Below are 19,811 nucleotides of genomic sequence, written 5' to 3'. Positions count from 1 at the left end.
CAACAACAGTATAGACAGATGGGCGGAACTTCGAGTGGGTGAGGCGACTGTGTGGACGAGGTTCGCTGAGGGCGGTCTCTTCAGGTCAGAGCAGACCTGGTTCAACTGTCGGAGGAGAGTCCCAGTTTCCTGCTTCAATCCGGGAGTTTTGAAGTAGCCATGGCGTCGGGCCCGTCCAGTGTTGTTGTGTTGGCTCTGTGTGTGACCCTGGCCCCTTACGTTTCTGGTGAGTTAGATTTTTTTTTAAACTCGTTTCTTCCATGTCTGCCGCATTGTTGTCGGCGTTGTTTAACGGCAACGTTACTGCGTGTTTAACGTTAGCTAGCTCAGACCACCGGGGCTCAAACAGAGCTGGGCGAGCGTTAATTTGTCTCAGCTAGCTAATGGGGAGTCAACCGTAGCCAGTTCCGCTTTTTATAACTCCAAGGTCGACATTGCACCGACAAATTTAACGTTAAGTTAAGGGATTGACTCAGCTAGTCGTTGTCGGTGCGTTCAGTTCCACTTGCCACCCTGTAGCTATTGTGTAATAAAGTCTGATCACTTAAATGACTAGAAATAACGTTGTCTGATGAATCTTTGCATAAAATATATCCATAATCTATTGCATTATTTGTGAGGATGAACAGCTCTAGCTAAGTTATCCTCTTTGATATAAATAAAGGTGGACAAAATATTAAAAACACCTCTCAGTATAACGCAATACAATTACCATAACGTGGAATCAACACCTCTCGATACAGTTTCAACAAAAACTAAACATTATAACTTTAATAAATGTAGGATTTTTTGCCGGGCTGCTGTATTACACTGCATTACTTTCAGCTAGTAAATTGGCAATTGAGTGGATATTTTGATAGTTTCAGAGATTAGTGTTCTGGTGTCAGGGTGAGGCTGTTTTCATGTTTACAAATGTTGATTTAATTATAGAGCTGCAACTGAGGATTATCCTCATTTTCAATTAATCATTTTTTTCTATAAAATGTCAAAAAATGTGTTAAATGGCCATTACAGGGCCCAAGGCTACATATTCACATTGCTTTGTTTTTTTTTTTTTGTCGGACCAGCAGTCCAAAACCCCAGTGATATTCAGTTCACCCTCACGTTGGTGAAGATAGAAGTAGAGAATATGAAAATTACCAAAACAAATCTAAAATATAAAAATAGTCGGCAATACATTTTCTGTCCATTAACAAATTGCCTTGTTGTTTCAGCTTTATTGGATTGTTCTAGACCTAGACCGAAGCAAATATATAAACTGAATTAGCAGTGATGCTTGTTTTTAGTGGGATGAGGCAGTGTGTTTCATTAATCTCCTTTCGTGACTTACTCCTGTTTTACCCATCTCTGATCACCACTACAGCTTTGTCTTCAGAGGTAGCAAGGCTCACGTTTCCTGCACCTCTCTGCTTTCTGTCTCTGTTCTGTTACAGCAGGGGACAGGGGCTGTCAGGCCTACAGAGATTCATCCAATGTGTACCATCCATTCCAGTGGTGCTTTAATGAATTTTGCTGTGGTAGCTGCTCCAAACGATACTGCTGTAAGGATACTCTCTGGCGGTTTGATGAGGATGATCAAGATAATTGGTATACTATTTTATTCTGTAATAGATCATAAATTGCCTCTGCCTCTACAGTTGACATTTGTTGTGTTATTTTAAATTTCTGTGTTAGATGGTGAGACAGAAAAAGACTCAAGTTGGTTTCCTTTTTGAGACTCTCTCTTTGTCCCTCTGTAATCACAGTAGAGATGTTGCAGCATATTATGAAATGATTATGCAGCCAGGCATAAAGCAGCATGAAGCTAATGTGTGAATTAGTTGTAACTTGCAGCAGAGTCTCCTTTCACATAATAGATTCATAAAATATGTTAAAAAAATAGATTCATAAAATATGTTTAGCTTACATGCCTGATGTTCATTTCATTTTACAAACTGGGTAGTATTCTGTATTTATGATAGAGAATTGATGTATTTGTGTTTTCCAGTATTGATTATTACACAAGAGATAGTTGTTGTGACAAATATTGTGTATTAATTACATTTACTATCATTGGTGGTACAAGTGCTAAAGGATTGACATCCATCAGCTTTTCTTGTCTACTATGCTATACCAGTAAGATAATAGCAACCAAAATATTGTTTTGCATGATTTTTTCTTTGTTTCTTTTTTAGTGCAGACATTAATTTTGCCTCACATAGCAGACCATTGCCCATGATCATTGGTATTGGTGGCTCTGTTGTCATGTTGCTCATCGCCATCTGCTGCTGTGTGTGTCCCTGCTGCTGCCTGTACAAGGTGTGCCGCAAGCCAAGACGTAAGTAGCCCTCCACTAACAATGTAATACTGTCTATTGTTTTTGGTGATGCTTTTAGATTCAGAAGTGTCAGCTAGTTGTTTGGCCAAGAGTTCGACTGCCTTCATAGTTACAACAGCCAATGTTTCAGGAGCTCAAAACAGGCTGGTTTGATTTATTGAAGCAGTGAGGCACTGAAACTTCATTTTGTTTGGAATTTCTCTCAATAGTCTCCATATTTAAATGCCACATCTTCAGCAGAAAACTCCTTAAAATGACCACTTACGAGGAAACATATTGGTTTTCTTTCTACAATATATTGACTTCTGAAATCGGTAAAGCCTCATCTTCCTCTTCTGTAGAAGGATGTAAGAAAGATGTCATTTTGGTGCCACCTCACAGTATGTGGACAGTCCTACGCTGCTACTACAGGGTTCAACGTTAAGGAAATCTACTTGCCCGAATTAAATTTTTACTTGCCCCTATACAAATTGTTTAATTTATTAGCGGTTATCAAATAACAACAAAAACTAAAGTTAATTGTCATGTTTAATCTTTATGAATAAAGTAAATGAATCAGAACCAGGACACAGTGTGTCATAGATGCAAAGCAACAAACATTCTTACATATTGAAAGTGAGTGAGTGATAAATTATCTAAATAAACTTTGTTTTTACCCGCCGCCATTTTCTCATGATTAGGGATGGGTATCATTAGGATTTTATCGATACTACTATTCTTATCGATGCTCTTATTGGGTTTCTTTCATTACTAAATAATTGCTTTTATAAAAATATATAATTTTAAAAAAGAATAAATTCAGAGCAGGATTAGAATAGAATATTTTAAATATAACTAAATGTTGTTTCTAGAGCAGCAACAGTAAAGTTTACAACAGCAAAGTCCGTATATAAACTCTATAATATCTCACTGGAAACAAATCTAAAATGTCAATAAAATAAATCATATTCCTGACATCAAAATAGTGAGTGATGTCTGTGTTCTTCATTCTTTCTAAACATCAGTCAGTGTCAGGCCTTCCTCCTGTCCTCTGTCCTCCTCCCTCTGCTGCTGCTGCGATTCACTGCAGGTAAATTACTGCTGAGAGAGGAGGGGCTGGTTTGTCTGTCAGCAGTAAGGTTACAAGAATTTGCCAAATTTTAAGATATGTGGCAAACTAAGATAAACAGTTAGACTACATACAGACAGCTTTTGTTTTAGCTTGTCTGTAACAATTCACTATTAGCCGAGCTAGCTCGCTGTGCTTGTGTGAAACTTGAAAGACTACAGACAGAGCAGATTAAAATATAGCTTTCTACATGTTGACATGTTTATGCTTGTTGAACAGATGTATTGATAAACTATTGCTTTTTACTCACAGAGGTTTTATTGGACTTACATACAGTAAGAAGAGTAGCTGTTATCAACTCTTTTGTCTACTCATTTAGCTGTTTATACCGTATCTATCCCTCTGAGATATCTGGTTGTATTGTATATGAGTTCTACTGCCAAATCCTAATAAGATAAGCTTACATCCTGGTACTACCTGAACAGCAGGTTAACACAGAAGGGGTTGAATAGGCGTTTAAGATAAACAGAAACTTACAAAAGGAAAGTGAATACATCAATACCACAAAGTACCTTGATCTGTGAGGCATTTAATTCACTAGATGAGTCAAAAACAGATGCTCCCATCTGGGTATTTTAACCAGAAACAGTCTCTCAGTTGGTTTTTCAGAAAATCTATATATCTGTCTAAAATATTATATCATGATATCACATTATAAAATTACAGATACTGTAATAGAGGATTTTATCCATAGCGCCCACTCCTAAACTGGTAGTGATATGATGCACAGACATCGGTTCTGTCCTGTGGATGGATTCTCAGTTAGCCGGCACCTTGTCTGACAAACATGAGGGGAGCCAGTTGACAAAATGCTATAACCATCCACACATCATACTCAGGTGAACCTAACCCTGAAAACAGCTGTACACCTAAACTCAACCTTACCTGACTCTTTTCCTTAAGATTAACAACTTAAGACACTAAATAACTATACACGGTATTGTGAGAAGCACCTGAAACTCAGTTGATTTTTTTTGTTTGTATCAGCAGTGGACCATGCAAATGAAGTATGACCACAACCTTTCTCAAAAAGTGATGTCTTTAGAGTTAGTTATCAGTGGCAAACACAAATGATAACATTAACAGTATTGACAGCATCTTGGTGCTTCTGCAACATGTGGCTGTGGAGATTTCCTGCACACAACCAACAAGAAACACTCTGACTTGCTCACTTGCTGTTGACAGTTTCTCAGCCTACGTAAAATGCAGTGTCTGATTGTTTTTTGGGGGGGGTTTGTTTTAATGAAGAAGTCAGACTCTTAGTTTCTAGTGTGTTGGAGTTTTCGTCTGTCTAATTTTCAAAGCAGAACATCAGGGGACTCATTTGAGTTCTGTCGGCCCAGCCGCCACATGACTTTCATTACTGCAATGGCTTAGTCTTACTAATAAGACAGACATTGAGACACGGAGCACAAACTGGTTTAGCATTCCAAAAATCCCAATGATATGCAAAGGACATGTGACATCGACCGCAGTTACAAAGAGGTACTTTGAGTTCACTATTCAGTGAAGTAAACTCTGTCGAGAGCTGTGTAGTTCCTCATCAAATATATGTGTTTGTTATCATTCAGCATGCTGTGCAAGGTTTCACTTAATGATCTTCTGTGGCGAGCAGTGAATCCTGCAGGTTGATGACTCAGTATAGTCATCAGTGATAATTGCCGTTTTACTAGTCAAGGCCTGTTTATTTTCAGTGCTATGAAGTGGAGCATAGATATAATAAATTAAGTTTTCTGTACCTAAGTCTGGTGATATTCTATATCTTTGTTATTGTCAACAAAATCCCATGATAAGACCAAAAACCAAAACCAACAATGAATTGATCCTATTAAGTATTTTCTGTGTAGCCAGAGCCCCGACATTGCTGCCATAAATACTAACTAGTGCATCAAACCTGTGGCTGAAAATAGTCCCCAACAAATACACTATTTACACTAATGTTGACTAATGTTTGCTTAAAACTACAGTGCCTAGCTGTTATATAATAATGTCCTTTTTTTGATAATGAAACAATTTATTTGTTACCTGTTTTTAAAGATTTACATTTCAGTAGGCTTGCTGCAGAGGGCCACAGAGAAACTGGGATTTGTTGACCTTAAAGAAATACAGAATATTGCCAGCCTTATCCTTGAGATCATAAGATAATTTATATGAATTTGTCTCTTACATTTAAAACTAACTCTGTAAGCACTTCGTATAACTTTATTTACATCACTTACATTACAGTAACACTCATCTTTACATAATTTCCATTAAAACCAAAGTAAAGAATTAATATTACAGGTGTAAACATGTGCTGCGCTTTCCTGCTGTCTCTGGCATGGATACGTCACACACAGTCTCTATTTTCATGTTCCTGTCACAGAATTAAGGTCAGCACCCTTGTTGTCTTACAGTACATGCAGGTATGCCTCTGAGCAGCAGACACTAAGGTTTAACTGCTGCTGTTGTTTGGCTGTGACCACTCCCACTTTTGAGCAGTTGTCGTGTTCCCACAAGACTTTAAAGTTTTTGAGACAAGATGTCAGAATCAAACTCAGTCAGTCTTCATGTGCGAAACCCCCCTATCATTAAGTGTTACTACTCAAAAGTCTTCAGGAAGTAAACTTAGTTTTATGACCTTGGGAAACACTCCAACCTCTGTCTTTCATAGTTTCATCTACATCTCAGATTCAGATCATGACAAAATGTAATGAATTGCTCCTTGGCCTCCTCTGTCCACCAAATTTCAAACAAAGATAAATGGGCTTATTGCATGAATATTTTCGTATCTTAAACCTTTCTTACTTTTTTCTGTTGCTCGTACGAATGTTCCAGGTCGGATTCACTAAACTCTCTTAACTGGAAAAACTTGTCATAAATCACTTGCTTTAGACTGATGAATGCCACTTGTTCATGAGGAGGTATTTGTGAGATTTGATCATTAGCATAAACAATGCCCCTAAAATTGCCATATAAGGCTACCTGTTATGCTCGGTGTGTGAGGAAAGTTTGTGACAAAGTTACCAAAGAGTAAAAACAAGAATTTGACACCTCAGAGCTTCACGTCCTGCTGTAGGGAAATAAGCGGACAAAAAGGTAACAAGTTTAGCAGAGTCAGGAGAGGTGTTAAAGGACCCTGAAATAATTTATAAAATATTAACAGAACAGCTCTCAATGGTATGTCAGGCATAAAGAGGGAATTGTTTGACATGAAGTTAAATGCTAAAAAACGCCTTTTTAAACCAAAGTGGTTCATGACTAATATGAGAGGCGGCCAAGGCATATGTGACAGTCATGGAGATATAACGAGAGAACATTATAGCCTACAGTAGGTGATGTGGCAAGCCATGATGATGATGATATGGTGAACAGTATAATAATTTTGCATTAAATTTGTCTTCAGATTAAGGCATTATGATCTCAGGTCCAATCAGTGAAGAAAAGCACCTGAGTTGTGTGTGCATTTGTGTTGACACTCGAGCACTTACACCGCTGTAAATACTACACGCTCTTGCACTTCCTGTCAGTTAGCCAGCTTGTTCAGGTTTTGCCATGCAGCGACTCAGCTCTGGCAGAGATCAGTAGGCTAAAACAAAAGCAAGAATGTGGATTTCCTGACTTGGGCTGTTGCATGTCGGGATCACATCCAGGAATGTCAGAGCTCCACCTCATGTGACTCATTGTTTCCACGACAACCACAGTGGGGGGAAAACTCAAGACCATCCCACGTCATTTACAGGAAGTGGTCAGGATAACTCCCACTCTGTTAGAAAATATATCAAATATATCACATGCTGGGGGGAGTGACTGTCTCTCTCTCTCTCTCACACACACACACACACACACACACACACACACACACACACACACACACACACACACACACACACACACACCCCTTTCTTCTCTCAGTTTTTTTTAAAACAATGCTGTTTACACTTAAAGTGGAAACATTGAGTATTTATATATATTTATGTCAATCTAGCAAGTAACAAATCATGATGAACAGGGCTTGACACTAACTTTTTCCCCAAGGAAAACATCCTTGTTCCTAAGTTGAAAAATTTAGTAGCGCATAAAGAACTTTAGGGGCGCAATGTATCAAGTGATGTGTTTTTCCTTAATAAAGGGATACAAGGAGACATTTACAAGCAAAATGATTACATTTATTTGCATACAAAAAGTAAACTAGGTTTTTAATTATTTCTGCTTCAAACTGTATTTATTTAATAATGATGTAGTTATTTATACTTTAATCTGTATAAACGGTATGAACACGTCTGTAATAAATGCCGAAAAAAGTCTGCTCAGTCCGTTTAGACACAAAGGATATCACTGGTCCAGCAGCTTTTGTAAGCAGCCGGGGGCTTCAGCTAACGTTACTTCCTCGTCAATCTCCTCCTCACCATCGACTGTTTCAGACGATACTTCCGAAACCCCAGTATCTGTCGCACTCTGTCTTTTGAAATAATGACTAATAGGCTTCATACTTTGTGTATGTTGCTGTACTTTTTTCAGTCCTGTGTACTTCCTTTCAGCTGCATAAGGCCTCAACAACCTACACCAATTAGATAGGGCAGACAGTATGCAGTCTGAGAGGCAAAACCTGGGGCAGGGAAAGTCCAAAAAGCACACGCTGCTGCTTATAAAGCTTAATTTGTGTGACGAGGTAATAACTGAAGTTGACTCATATGAATGTATAGATAATGATTTTTATTAAATGAAACAGAAACTGTAAGTAAAGTGGAAAGTGGAAATTACACCCTTGAGTCCCTGTATCCACCTCCAGTGTAATACAATGAAGATAGGACAATTTGTAGAAGCTTGATGACTTAACAGGATTTTTTTCAGCTCAGTTTTCGTACTGTCACTGCCAGGTTTGATAAATGCATAAGTGATGGGCTGGTCTGAGTTCAGTCTTCTGCATATTTGTGGAACAAATGACATCTTTGCATGAAATCTGAACTTCTCTTTTGTTTTAATGTTGTAATGCTTTGCACCTCCTGTTGTGTAAGTATAATTCTTAATCTCTGCGTGGTGGTTAACGTGTGGAAATGCTTAGCGTGTATTTGGAAATTTTTTTATGCTGCGGTTAGTTGGTTGTCAGCTTCAGTGATCTCACTTACCACTTTAACTAGCATAAGATTATGTTTTCATGGTTCCCCAAACAATTAGCTCAGAACGGACTAGACTTTTGTTGGTCAAAGCTAGTTTTAGTTTAGTCCTTTATTTTTTCACTGTTCAGCAACTCCACCAATTGCTGTGCTCCCCCACTTCAACTGAATCTTTGATTGAACCCCCTACCTAGCTTACATTAGCCGTATTTCTCATCTGTTTCTGCGTTGCGTTTGCTTACAGCTGTGATAGCTACCACCACCCACACCACAGTTGTCACCACCGCTCCTCAGCAGTATCCCCAGCAGCCAACTGCAACACCAGGACCACCTCAGTCCTACCAGGGGGCCCAGTATCCACCCTACCAGCCCGTACCAGTGCAGCCGGGTTATGGAGCCCAGCCCATGCCCCAGGGCTACGGACCTCAGCCCATGCCAACATCATCCTACCACGGACAACCATTCAACGCATTACCGCCACCATCATATCAGGAAGCCAGTGAGTGTGGATTTTTTTTATAAGTTAGAGTTACAGGTCTGATTGTGACAACAGCCTGTTATCAAATCAAGGACAACTTCCATTTTTAAACACCCTACCAATATTAATTTCGTCAACAGAAACAATGACTAAATATTTGTTGACCAGACTAAAACTAAATAAAAAGTAGCCTTTGAAAATTACGAAATGTGTTACATTTTTCGTCAGTGAATAAAACTAGACAGTAATGCAAAAGATGGACGAATGGACAAATGAACCTGCATTCATCTGTGGAATTACACATTGAAACTCCTGATTGGTTAAAGGTATCCTCCGCCTCGCAAAAATGTCTCTTCTTCAGAGGGTGATTTGCATTCAGTAACAAAGTGTCTCTGCCTGTAATGTCATCTAACATAATCGGCTCTTGGAAGGAAAAAAAGTAACAGATTTATCGACTAAATTCACCTACAAAATTACAAGAAAATTAGACAAGAATTGGCAGCAAAACAGCTGAGACAAACCACAAAACCATGCAGGTTAGCACACAGACAATTTATAGCGAGGTAAGCTAATGGAACATTATCAAAGGCATTGGATGTGAATGTAACGTTAGCACTACCGTCAGTTGGCAATCTTTCGTGCTGCTGTTAGTAGGAATGAGTACAGGATTAATGTTGGCGGTCAACTGTCTAAATTTTCCTCCTGATGTTCGCTAAAGGAATATCACTGCGTTAATGTTATCTAATGTTTCAACTGCTCACCTCAAGATATACAGAGGCAGTGAACAGTGTTGAACAAGTGAGTGAATACAACTTCTCTGAATGATCACGCTGCTCTGCAGTGGAGAGTGCAGGTAGGTGCAATAATGCCAAGTGAGCGCGAACGACAGTGAGAGAGAGAGAGAGAAAACTAAACTGAAATGTTTTTAGTTTTTGTTGACTGAATTTGACTAAAACTAATTTTAACATTTTAAGCAACTAAACAACTAAAAATAAATCAAAATTAACACTGCACCCACCTTTGAAGACCATGCATAGTTTGAATTTGTTCTGACAGCCTTTACTCTCAGAAAGTCATCCAAATGCCTAAAATGAAAACGTAGATAGACTCAAGTTCTTAATTTCCCAACCTAGATTAAAACACACACACAGTTTTTTGTGTAATAGCTGTCCATGTACTTCACACAGTGCATTTCTCGAATGGATCTGCAAGGAATGGACAGAAATGAAGTTCTTGGGGTTTTTAAGATTAACATCATTACACAAAGTTGATGATTACATAGTGGGTTTTTTTTTTTTTTTTTTTTTTTTTTTAGAAACACCCAGCTTACTGTAGAAAAGCACCCTTTAACATGGGGTAATGACACATTACATAAAAGCAAACATGGAATTTTGGTGTTTCAGAAAAGCTGCAACCGGAAGTGGAGGTGAAATAACCTGCTGGTATAAAGTTGGGTCATGTCTGGATTTTGTAAAATAGGAAATGACACATTTATGGTTTGAAAGAACTGAAATTGTGGTTATTGTCTAAGCATTTGTCAGCCTTTTCATCCTCATGCCATGTTTTCTTTCTGTGTCCAGCCGGTCCTTACTACCCTCCCACCCCGATGCCTTACAGCCAGGCTGCATTCACTCCTGGCCAGCCAGCGTATCCTCTGCAGCCTCCTGTCCAGCCGCAGCCCAACGCTCCACCCGCACACTCAGACTACCTAGCCCAGCCAGCATACAACCCGGATTTTGTTGCACCACCCAAGACTGGATAGTAGACCACAGTGCCACGCTCTCTGCCACTTTAAACGTGCTGCAACATTTTCGAACTTGGCAGGACTGGAAATGTGTAATCTGAATCCAGATGAGAATTGTTTCTGAGCATCTTCATTCATGTGTTTTGGTGTTGGCCAAGTAAAAATGATACCTTGATACCTTTTTGGCTTGTAATGCATGGACTTACAATATACAAGTGGTGAGATTTTTTTTTTTTTATAAATTCTTGTGGCTCCATCTTAGTCATCTTGGTAAATTACACATAAAACCACAGAGTCAGATTTTTAAAGAGTAGATGAAGTGCTTTGACATTTTCCAGCCTTCTACACATGCCTCAAAGTCTCCCTACTAGTCCCTGTCTATGCTGTGCACCCCGAACCTGCCTGTTGTCTTAATTCACCATCTACGGCGACTGCAGTCAGACTCAGTGGTCAAACTTTGGAGGAGTTTTAGTGGTTGCGGCCATAATCTCATTGCTTTCTGCCAGTTTATTTCAGACCAATAAAAGTGCTTTCAACCTTTTTTTTTAAAGTCAGTGAATAGTGTGTGTTCAGAAAAAAGCCTCCAGCAAAAAGGGAACGTTCATCATGTCACTTCAACAAAATAAGCCTCGCACACAGGGGAAGAGCACTTTACATTTAAGTTTTGTGTGTTCATGTAAAACTTCACATTAAGGTTTGTTTTCTTTTTTTGCTCCAGTTGTTTTTCATTAATTGTTTTCATTTGCTCGTCTTTCAATATGTGTAACTGAGCTGAAATGCATCGGCAACTTTGAATCAAGTAACCAAAGGAGATTTTTTTTTTCTTTTCAATCATCCAAACATTCACATAGTCGAGTCCACAAAAAATACAAATGTTATACTTACAAAATGCAAGAAACAACTGTGCCTTCTTAGCCTATTATTTATTCCTTTTATCAAGCTAAAGTGTAAATGTAATTTAGTTCCTTTGGTTACAACCCAAACTGTGCAGTGAATCTTTAAAGGTCATCATTTTCAGTATTGTTATTTGCCTTGTCAAATCATAAGTTGTTGGTTTTTTTTTTGGAAATTGTCATCACCATTGCCTTTATTGGACTGTACCAGCACAACAGCCAGGTTTGAATAAGTAGTCTGTAGATTTTTTTTTTTAAAATCTAAAAACCAAACTAATATGCCTTCCTTGCTCTGCTGTGTCACTTGCGTTTTTCTGCAATTACTTGAATATAGTACAGTCACAGTTCATGTGACGAGCCAAACATAGATCTTTTGAGCCAATCTGTTTGAAATCCCTCACTTTTCAACTTTGTTTAGACTTTGGTTGTGGTCAAAGAACATAGTCCATAGTAACATTAAATGTAGGTATCACGGGTATAGGATTCAGAGTGATTTTCAGTCACACCTGTGGCTTATTTTATTTAACCAGCTGACATATGAGAAACCACATGTCAGCTAATGAAAGGGGCCTAATGTCCACACATATCTCTGTAATTTACAAAACAGTTGATTTGTGAGGAATGTACGTGCGTTTCTTATATTGAGCAAGCAATTTGTCTGTGTACTTCATTGTAGGCTTGCCTTTTGTCTGAAATTTGTCTTTCTAAATGTGTTCTGCCTGTGATTTCTGTCCTTTTGGTCAGTGTTGATTCTTCAAAGTTACTTTAGTTGGAGTGTTTTTATTTGTGTATGTGAACTATAGCCATTTGTATACTTTATGAAAGACATACCAGCAGAGATGTATTCTTGTTCCGTCTGTGTTTCTCGTCCAAGACTTATTGTCAACAATGCTACTTTGAGAATGTACATGACTTTTATTTTGTTAAAAACCCACCACTTTTTCTGCAGTGTTCAATAAAATACATATTTTCTGTTTCTCCCCAACTTTGGTTATTGAATTTTCAGAATAGAAGCTGATAACTCAAAGTGCGCTTGTGTCTACACTAGAAAACTCAAGGCAAAATTGACCCAACACAAACAAAGAAACACTATTGCACTCTAAGTGAATACATAACAAGACTACGAGAACATTAATCAATAATGAAAAGTGTCAAAACCAGGATAAAAGCATAAGGACACATACTGTCAGAGGTAACAAGACATTTAAAGAACGTGGTGGTCGGGTGGACTAGTGGACCATTAAATCACAGATTTAGTGGCTTTACAATTTGTACAATATATGACCTATGTTTAGACCCTTGATTCAGATTAGAACGAGTGAACAGCCATGCTAGCAGCTCTGTGAGGCTCTATTGAGGCACAACGGTGCTTTGATGTACATGCTAACATGCTCACGATGACTTGATGTTAACACGCTGATGTTTAGCTGGTGTAATGTTTGTTCACCATCTTAGTTTCAGTGGTGGAAGAAGTACTCATATCTTTTACTTAAGTAAAAGTAGCAATATAAAAATACTCTGTTACAAGTAAAAGTCCTACATTAAAGATTTCACTCAAGTAAAAGTCCAAAAGCATTAACAGCAAAATTCACTTAAAGCATTAAAGTACAAATAGCCTATACTTTTGGGACAGAATGCTCCCTTTCAGAGAGTTATGTTACTAAACAGTCTATCATATTTTTGGAATATTATTACTGATTTAATACATCTGGTGGAGGTGGAGCACATTTGCACTACTTTATATACCGTTGGATGGTTGAATATATAGCACAGTATCACATTTTATAAATTGATCATGTGTTTTGTTTGTAAACTTAATCTTAATCTGAAAGTAACTCCAGCTGATGAATGTGTAGTGAAGTAATAAGTATAATATTTCCCTCTGAAATGTAGTGGAGCAGAAGCATAAAGTAGCATAAAGTTGAAAGTACCTCAAAGTTGTACTTACGAGTAAATGCACTTAGTTACTTTCCACCACTGCTTAGTTTAGTGTGTTAGCATGCTAACATTTGCTAACTAGTGCTGGACACAACTGAGGCTCATGGGAATGTAATTAGTTTAAAGTATAATAATAATAATAATAATAATACATTTTATTCATATAATACCTTTCATACATAAAATGTGGCTCAAAGTGCTTTGATGCAAAGTCATTACGAGAGTCAACAAAAGAATAAGCTGAAAGACCCAAGACAATAAAAGGATACAACCAATGAATCAAGTCAGAATCAAATAGAACAGGGACATAAATAAGATGGGTAAAACAGTCTGAACAGTCTGAGGTTCTCGATCTAAGAGAAAGCCAGAGTGTGTTTTGAGCTGTTTCTTAAAGTCACTCAAAGAATCTGATTGTAGGATATTTTGTAGTAATGTGTTCCATAGTTTTTGGGCATAAGCGCTAAAGGTTGCTTCAGCAGGGTTTTTTGTGCGAGTCTGATGATCGTAGTGCCCGATATAGAGTGTAGTATATGTATATGTATATGACCATATCATTAAGATCTTTAAAAACCAATAAAAGAACTTTAAAATTGATCCTATAGGATATAGGCAGGCGGTGTAGAGAGGCGAGCACTGGAGTGATATGTTCTCTTCTTGTTGTTTTTTTTAGTACTCTAGCTGTTGCATTTTATACAAGTTGAAGTTTGATTAAGTCATAAACCAAAGTATTGGGACAAGTTCAAATTTTGACCTGATGATGGCGCTATGATGAAAAGTCAGGGGATCAGTACAATTAATTTTCATGAATTTCCTATCAATCCATCCAATAGTCTTTGAGCTACTTCAGTCAGGACTAACATGGCTAAAAAGAAAAGCTGAAGAAAGAGAAGTTAGAGAAGAGGGTGAATATAATTACTCCATAGATCCATGTAGTATAAGACATTAAGAATTAACTTCTCTTGGCCTAGAATAAGAACAGAACACCCCAATATCATTTTAGTTTTTCACAAATATTAATGAGCAGCATAACAGAAGCAGAAACAGAAGTGTGTGAAGTGGACTGGACTTTGGCTTCTTAGGCCTGTTGGTCCGTGTTGAGGTAACCACTAAATTTTTACATTTGCAAACATTTTACATTAAGTAAAAATTATATTTTGATAAACATTTATTGAGGGTGTATTGATAAATAGGGGATGTTATAAGTGCTAAAGTGTCCAAGGACAGTTCAAGAGAGAGTGGGTGGAGGCAGGTAACAATACTGGGTTTGGGTGGGGTTGACTGTATTACATCCAACAACGGTTGAAATTGAAATGTATCAATGCTAGACCCATCTGTGGTCTTAGTTTCTATATGAGTTGGTTTCAGTTTCAAGCGTTTCCTTTATTACCATACAGGCTGGATGATTAGTAAATAATGTTGCGGGGGGAAATTAATGTAAACCTTGCAAACAAAAAACACGGCATCATCAGTAGTTGGAGTCACAAGAAAACTACATTTGTTTGAATGCAGCGCTTTCTTACATAAAAGGTCTTTCACTGATCCAGTGGCAAGTCTTTCACATTAAGTGGGGAATGTTGTTGGGCTACTTGCTACAGGGTGGGACAGACAGACAGGTTGAAACAGTTGTCTCATTGCACAGTCAAGTCATTTCCTTATTACACTGCATCACAGTAGTTATGGTTTCAAGTGTCTTATCCAGTCTTGTGTGTGTTGTGTGTGTGATCTTGCTCCCGGCTGTATGTGGTGAGTTTTATTTTGGTGTTTTTTCAACAGGTTTTTGGATCTTCCCCATTTCATAAAGTGAACCCAGTATGATTCAGTGGAGTGAGATCAGTTCATAATCAGGTGCCACAGTTTCTTTGATTTTACTTCTTAGTGGGACCACCGACAATGACACTTGTTTTGACCTTATATGTACATGTACTGTCTGTTTAACTTACATCAAAGAAACAACTGAAAGTTTAGATTTTAATCTTATCAATTCATGTTATACTGTAACTCCTTAATCTCTCACCCTCGCTACTCTTCACCATGACCCTGTGCTTTATATGTTACAGCTGATTACTGTAGCAGCTACTGGGACACTGATGGTTTCTACCATGATACTCAGCAATGTGTCACTCAGGACTTCTGCTGTGGAAGCTGCGAAAAAAAGCACTGCTGCAGTTTAAAGAAATACAGTCTAAAACAAGAAGGCTGTGCTGGAAGGTCTGCCCCCAGTTTTAAACCTGTTTCATTCGTTTCAAAAAGACAGGATAAGAAACAATATCTGCATTTTAAGAAATGCAATTGTTTTAATCATTATACTTTTTAATAATTCTGTGTCTTTCCCCCCAGTCCTAGCGATAAGAAAAAACACTACATTGCTATGCTTCTGGGAAGCATCTTAGGGACTATTTTCCCCATTATCCTCTGTGTGGGTCTCATCGTCTGCTGTGTGGCTCCTTGCTGCTTGTTCTACAAGAAGTGTCGCAAAGGACGCAACCATAGGAACCAAAGTAGGACACATTTTTGGTTACAGTTTAATTTGTGCAGGCAACTACAGTCTAAAAAATGTTTATGTACTGTAAGTGCAAGCAATTGCAGCTACTGTTAAAGGAAAAGTCCAAAGTTCGGAAAACAGTCTTATTTGCTTTCTTGCCGAGAGTTACATGAAAAGACTGATACCACTCTCATGACTGTATGCTAAGCTAAATATGAAGTTACCACCAGGAGCCGGCTAACTTAGCTTAGCACAAAGACTGGAAACAGGGGGAAACAGCTCTCCTGGCTCTGTACAAAGGTTAAAAAAGTAAAACAAAACTGCGTACCTGCACCTCTGAAGCTCACCAATTAACACATTGTATCTTGTTTGTTTAATTCGTACAATGGTCAATTGTTAGTTTCAATTTCAATTCAATTTTATTTATATAACGTCAATTCATAACAGAAGTTATCTCATTGCACTTTTCCTATAAAGCAGGTCTAGACCGTACGCTTAATAATTTTAAAGAGTTTACGGGCGGTTATGTGCCAGATATTTGTTGGTCATGACCAGTTGCCAGGCAACCAACGGGACCAGTAACTTTCTTGAATCTCCATTGGTTACCTGGCAAATGAACCCGACCAAGAATTGTCGTTTTTACGCTTCGTTTTTTGTAGGGATTAAAAAACACATGATGCAATGTGTTAATTAGTGAGCTTTAGAGGTGCTGGTAGTTGGATTTTGTTACATTTGGACAGGGCCAGACTACTCTCGACAAGAGAGCGAATAGCAACAAACAAAAAACCTGATGAGATATACCAGTGGATTTAATGCTCATAATTTGTTTCAGTCAGCAAACAAATCACAGAGTATTAGTACCTTATTTTCAAACCAAACTCAGTCTATGACTTTACCTGTAGCTGTGCTATACACCACCGCTGTAGACAACGCACCCCAGCAGCCACTCTTCCCCTCCGGATATCAGCCTTCCTACCCAGGCTACCAGCCTGTACATGTCCTGCCTGGATATGGAGGCCCGGCCGTCCCTTCAGCACCACCACCCTCATACTTGGAAGCTAGTGAGTTATTTAATTTAATTTATTAACAGTTCTACTAAGCAGGGGCTGGTGCGTTTTAGACTGACTCTACCTGAGAGGAATATACAGGTGTAGCAGGCTTGGTTGATGTCACCCAGTTGTCCAAGCTAGTCCACCTGTCCAAAAAAAGAGGGTGCTATGTATCAGCTTGTACTGTGATTAACTATACAGTATATTTAAAGGGTTATCATCCGATTCCTATTAACAAGTCAGTGTTGTTTGTTAGCATTTACTGACATCAATAATCATCTTTAAAGAAGAAGTCTGGTGATATTCTATGTTTTTTATAGTCAACAAAGTCAACAAGTATTGCCCGTGTGCCTAAAGCCTCATATATCTTATTCCACTGTGCCATAGAGCTCCATTGTTGTACAAACCAATAAAGTTGCAAGTTGGAGTTACTTCAGGTGCCCCTGGTTCTGAAGGTTTAAGTCCCATTCATTTTTCCTATGGACAATGTTACGTGAATCAGAGTTGGAGCACTTCAATGGCTTGGATTGGTATGAAACTCTCCAGATTCATCAGTACAAAATATGAACAACTGAGTTACAAAATATCTGGTTCCTTAATAAAAAGTCAAAGGTACAAGTCTGTGTAAAGAGTTTGTGGTAGAAGTTAACTACGACTACCAAGGTGCATGTTAGCAAGAAACATCCACACAGAATGCATGGTGGGCCGGAGCTAAAGATTAGTGTTGAGAAAACAGATCTGCAGCGTAAATCACTTTTCATTTCTGGGTCAATTTTGGGTGAATTCAGCTACTATGGCACTGCGTTTTGTTTACAACTGCAACGCTGAAATGTATTGAATTCACTACCGCTCTGATTTGCACCTCTGATCGGCTTCTTCGCCACGGCAATGGTGACCTGTCTGCCATGCCAAACAGACGGACACAAGTCTTAATTCCTCAGAGAGTAAAGTGAAAATAATTTAAACTGGTGGTCAAAACATAAACCTATAGGCTCATTATATTATTGGGGAGAGTCCCATGTTTCTATGTTAAGTAACATTGAGGATAACATTTAAATAATTTTTTTTTAATGGTAATACAGAAAGAGGAGAAACACTTTAAAATAATGCCCCTCCCACTTAATTAGTGGGAGGGGCATTATTTAGACTATACTATATGGAACTATATATTTTTGACATAGGAAAAAATGGGCTTTGGGCTGAGAGCAACAGACACGATAGGGAAGTCTTGTCATTGTCATGTCAAAAAATAAAGAATACCACCAGCATTATCCTTTAATGATTATTGTTACAGGCCAACATCTTAGTTAGAAAAGCAACAACATTTTTTCAGTAACAACAAACCAAATATTTGTTTTTGTCTTTTTAGCCGATCCAGCTTACTCTCCAGTTGCATTCACTCCAGGGCTCCCGATGTATCCCTTCCCCGACCAGCCTTATGAACCGCAACCACATCCAGACAAACTTGCACAGCTGCCCTACAACCCCTCTTATTGCCCAAACCCCTAAACCTGATAGCTAACTAGACCAAAACACAGCAAGTTTTAAAACCCTGGTTGCACCACTATTCTCATGGGAAATGTGTGGATTACAGTGGAAACCCCCTTTGTAGGAATGAAATATATCTTTGGAAATCTACATTTATGCTAATGTGTCCCTCATTTGAACTAGCCTACGAAAAGTGATTTCTATATCTTGCTGCTGCGTTTTATGGGTAAACCTTTATGAATCAGTTATGGCCATTTGTTTAGCAGTATCCAATTTTGATTTCTGACCACTTTTTAATGTAAGTGTTGTAAAATGCTGAATTTCAGGCGATAAATACAAGTGCCAAACACACTTTTCAAGTTAGTAGAGAGAGAAAATATATATATGATAAAAAACTACAAACACATTAAGCATGGAGACAACAGTAAAGGCGATGTTTATTCTGCAAATAATTGTTCTGTATTTATTAACAATTCACATTCACATTCTCTCAACAAATACTACTTGAATTGTTGCGCTCAGTCTTGGTTTATTCTTGAACAACTGAGGAGTTTTGGGATTTCCCTCCTATAAGAGACCTGTGGTGCCAACGGTTGAAATTAAGATGCAACACTGTTAAAAATGCTTCTTTTTTAAAATAAACTCCAACTGCCACTAGAGGACGCCTCTGCTCCGCTTTTATTTTGTATAGAAAAGGGAAACAGTGGGATACTGTATGCTGCACACTGGTGCTACCAGGTCTTGTTATTGAGAATATTGTTTTACATGCAAGACAATAAACCTTTTGCTCTGTTTTGTCTCATTATGATTAAGCATAGGCTACTTCTCGCAGAGATCAAAGATTACAATCAGGTGCTGTATTTTAACCACTTGATGTACAGGATTTATGGTTGTCCTGTTTATTTCTAGGGATGAATGAAGAGGTGGTTAGACTCTGTAGAGGTCCACCTATGAAGTATAACCCTGATGGGTACAATAAAGAAACACTCTGTTCCTTTAATTATTGTAATACAACTTAAATTAATGACTAGAGTACTTGCACCGAGTGACTCTATGGTATCACAGCACTAAAATAAGCCACATACTGTAGGTCTGTTAACACTAACAACACTCTGTTGTGTTGTGTAACCTACAGCATCTCCAGAGATATTAAAGGTTTTTCAGTCCAAGAAAAACCAAGTCAAGTTAGTAGGCCCTACATTTGTAAACTTTATTAGG

The 19,811-nt window shown here is 38.2% G+C and overlaps 2 protein-coding genes across 2 annotated transcripts; both read left to right on the top strand.

Moving 5' to 3' along the window:
• Positions 1 to 40: 40 nt before the first annotated feature.
• LOC122883232 (protein shisa-5-like) lies at positions 41 to 12,621 on the top strand. The gene is made up of 5 exons (XM_044211612.1): positions 41 to 226; positions 1,434 to 1,587; positions 2,175 to 2,317; positions 8,766 to 9,020; positions 10,580 to 12,621. The coding sequence occupies exons 1-5, from the start codon at positions 160 to 162 to the stop codon at positions 10,759 to 10,761; spliced, it is 801 nt and encodes a 266-aa protein (XP_044067547.1). The 5' UTR covers positions 41 to 159; the 3' UTR covers positions 10,762 to 12,621.
• Positions 12,622 to 15,195: 2,574 nt separating this feature from the next.
• On the top strand, positions 15,196 to 19,252 carry LOC122883228 (protein shisa-5-like). Its single transcript, XM_044211602.1, has 5 exons — positions 15,196 to 15,317; positions 15,632 to 15,782; positions 15,912 to 16,072; positions 16,959 to 17,117; positions 18,475 to 19,252. Exons 1-5 carry the CDS (start codon positions 15,251 to 15,253, stop codon positions 18,612 to 18,614), a joined length of 678 nt encoding a protein of 225 aa, XP_044067537.1. The 5' UTR covers positions 15,196 to 15,250; the 3' UTR covers positions 18,615 to 19,252.
• Positions 19,253 to 19,811: the final 559 nt, after the last annotated feature.

Source organism: Siniperca chuatsi, linkage group LG2, assembly GCF_020085105.1.
Source record: "Siniperca chuatsi isolate FFG_IHB_CAS linkage group LG2, ASM2008510v1, whole genome shotgun sequence".
NCBI lineage: Eukaryota > Metazoa > Chordata > Actinopteri > Centrarchiformes > Sinipercidae > Siniperca > Siniperca chuatsi.
This window is presented reverse-complemented; position numbering and strand designations above follow the sequence as displayed.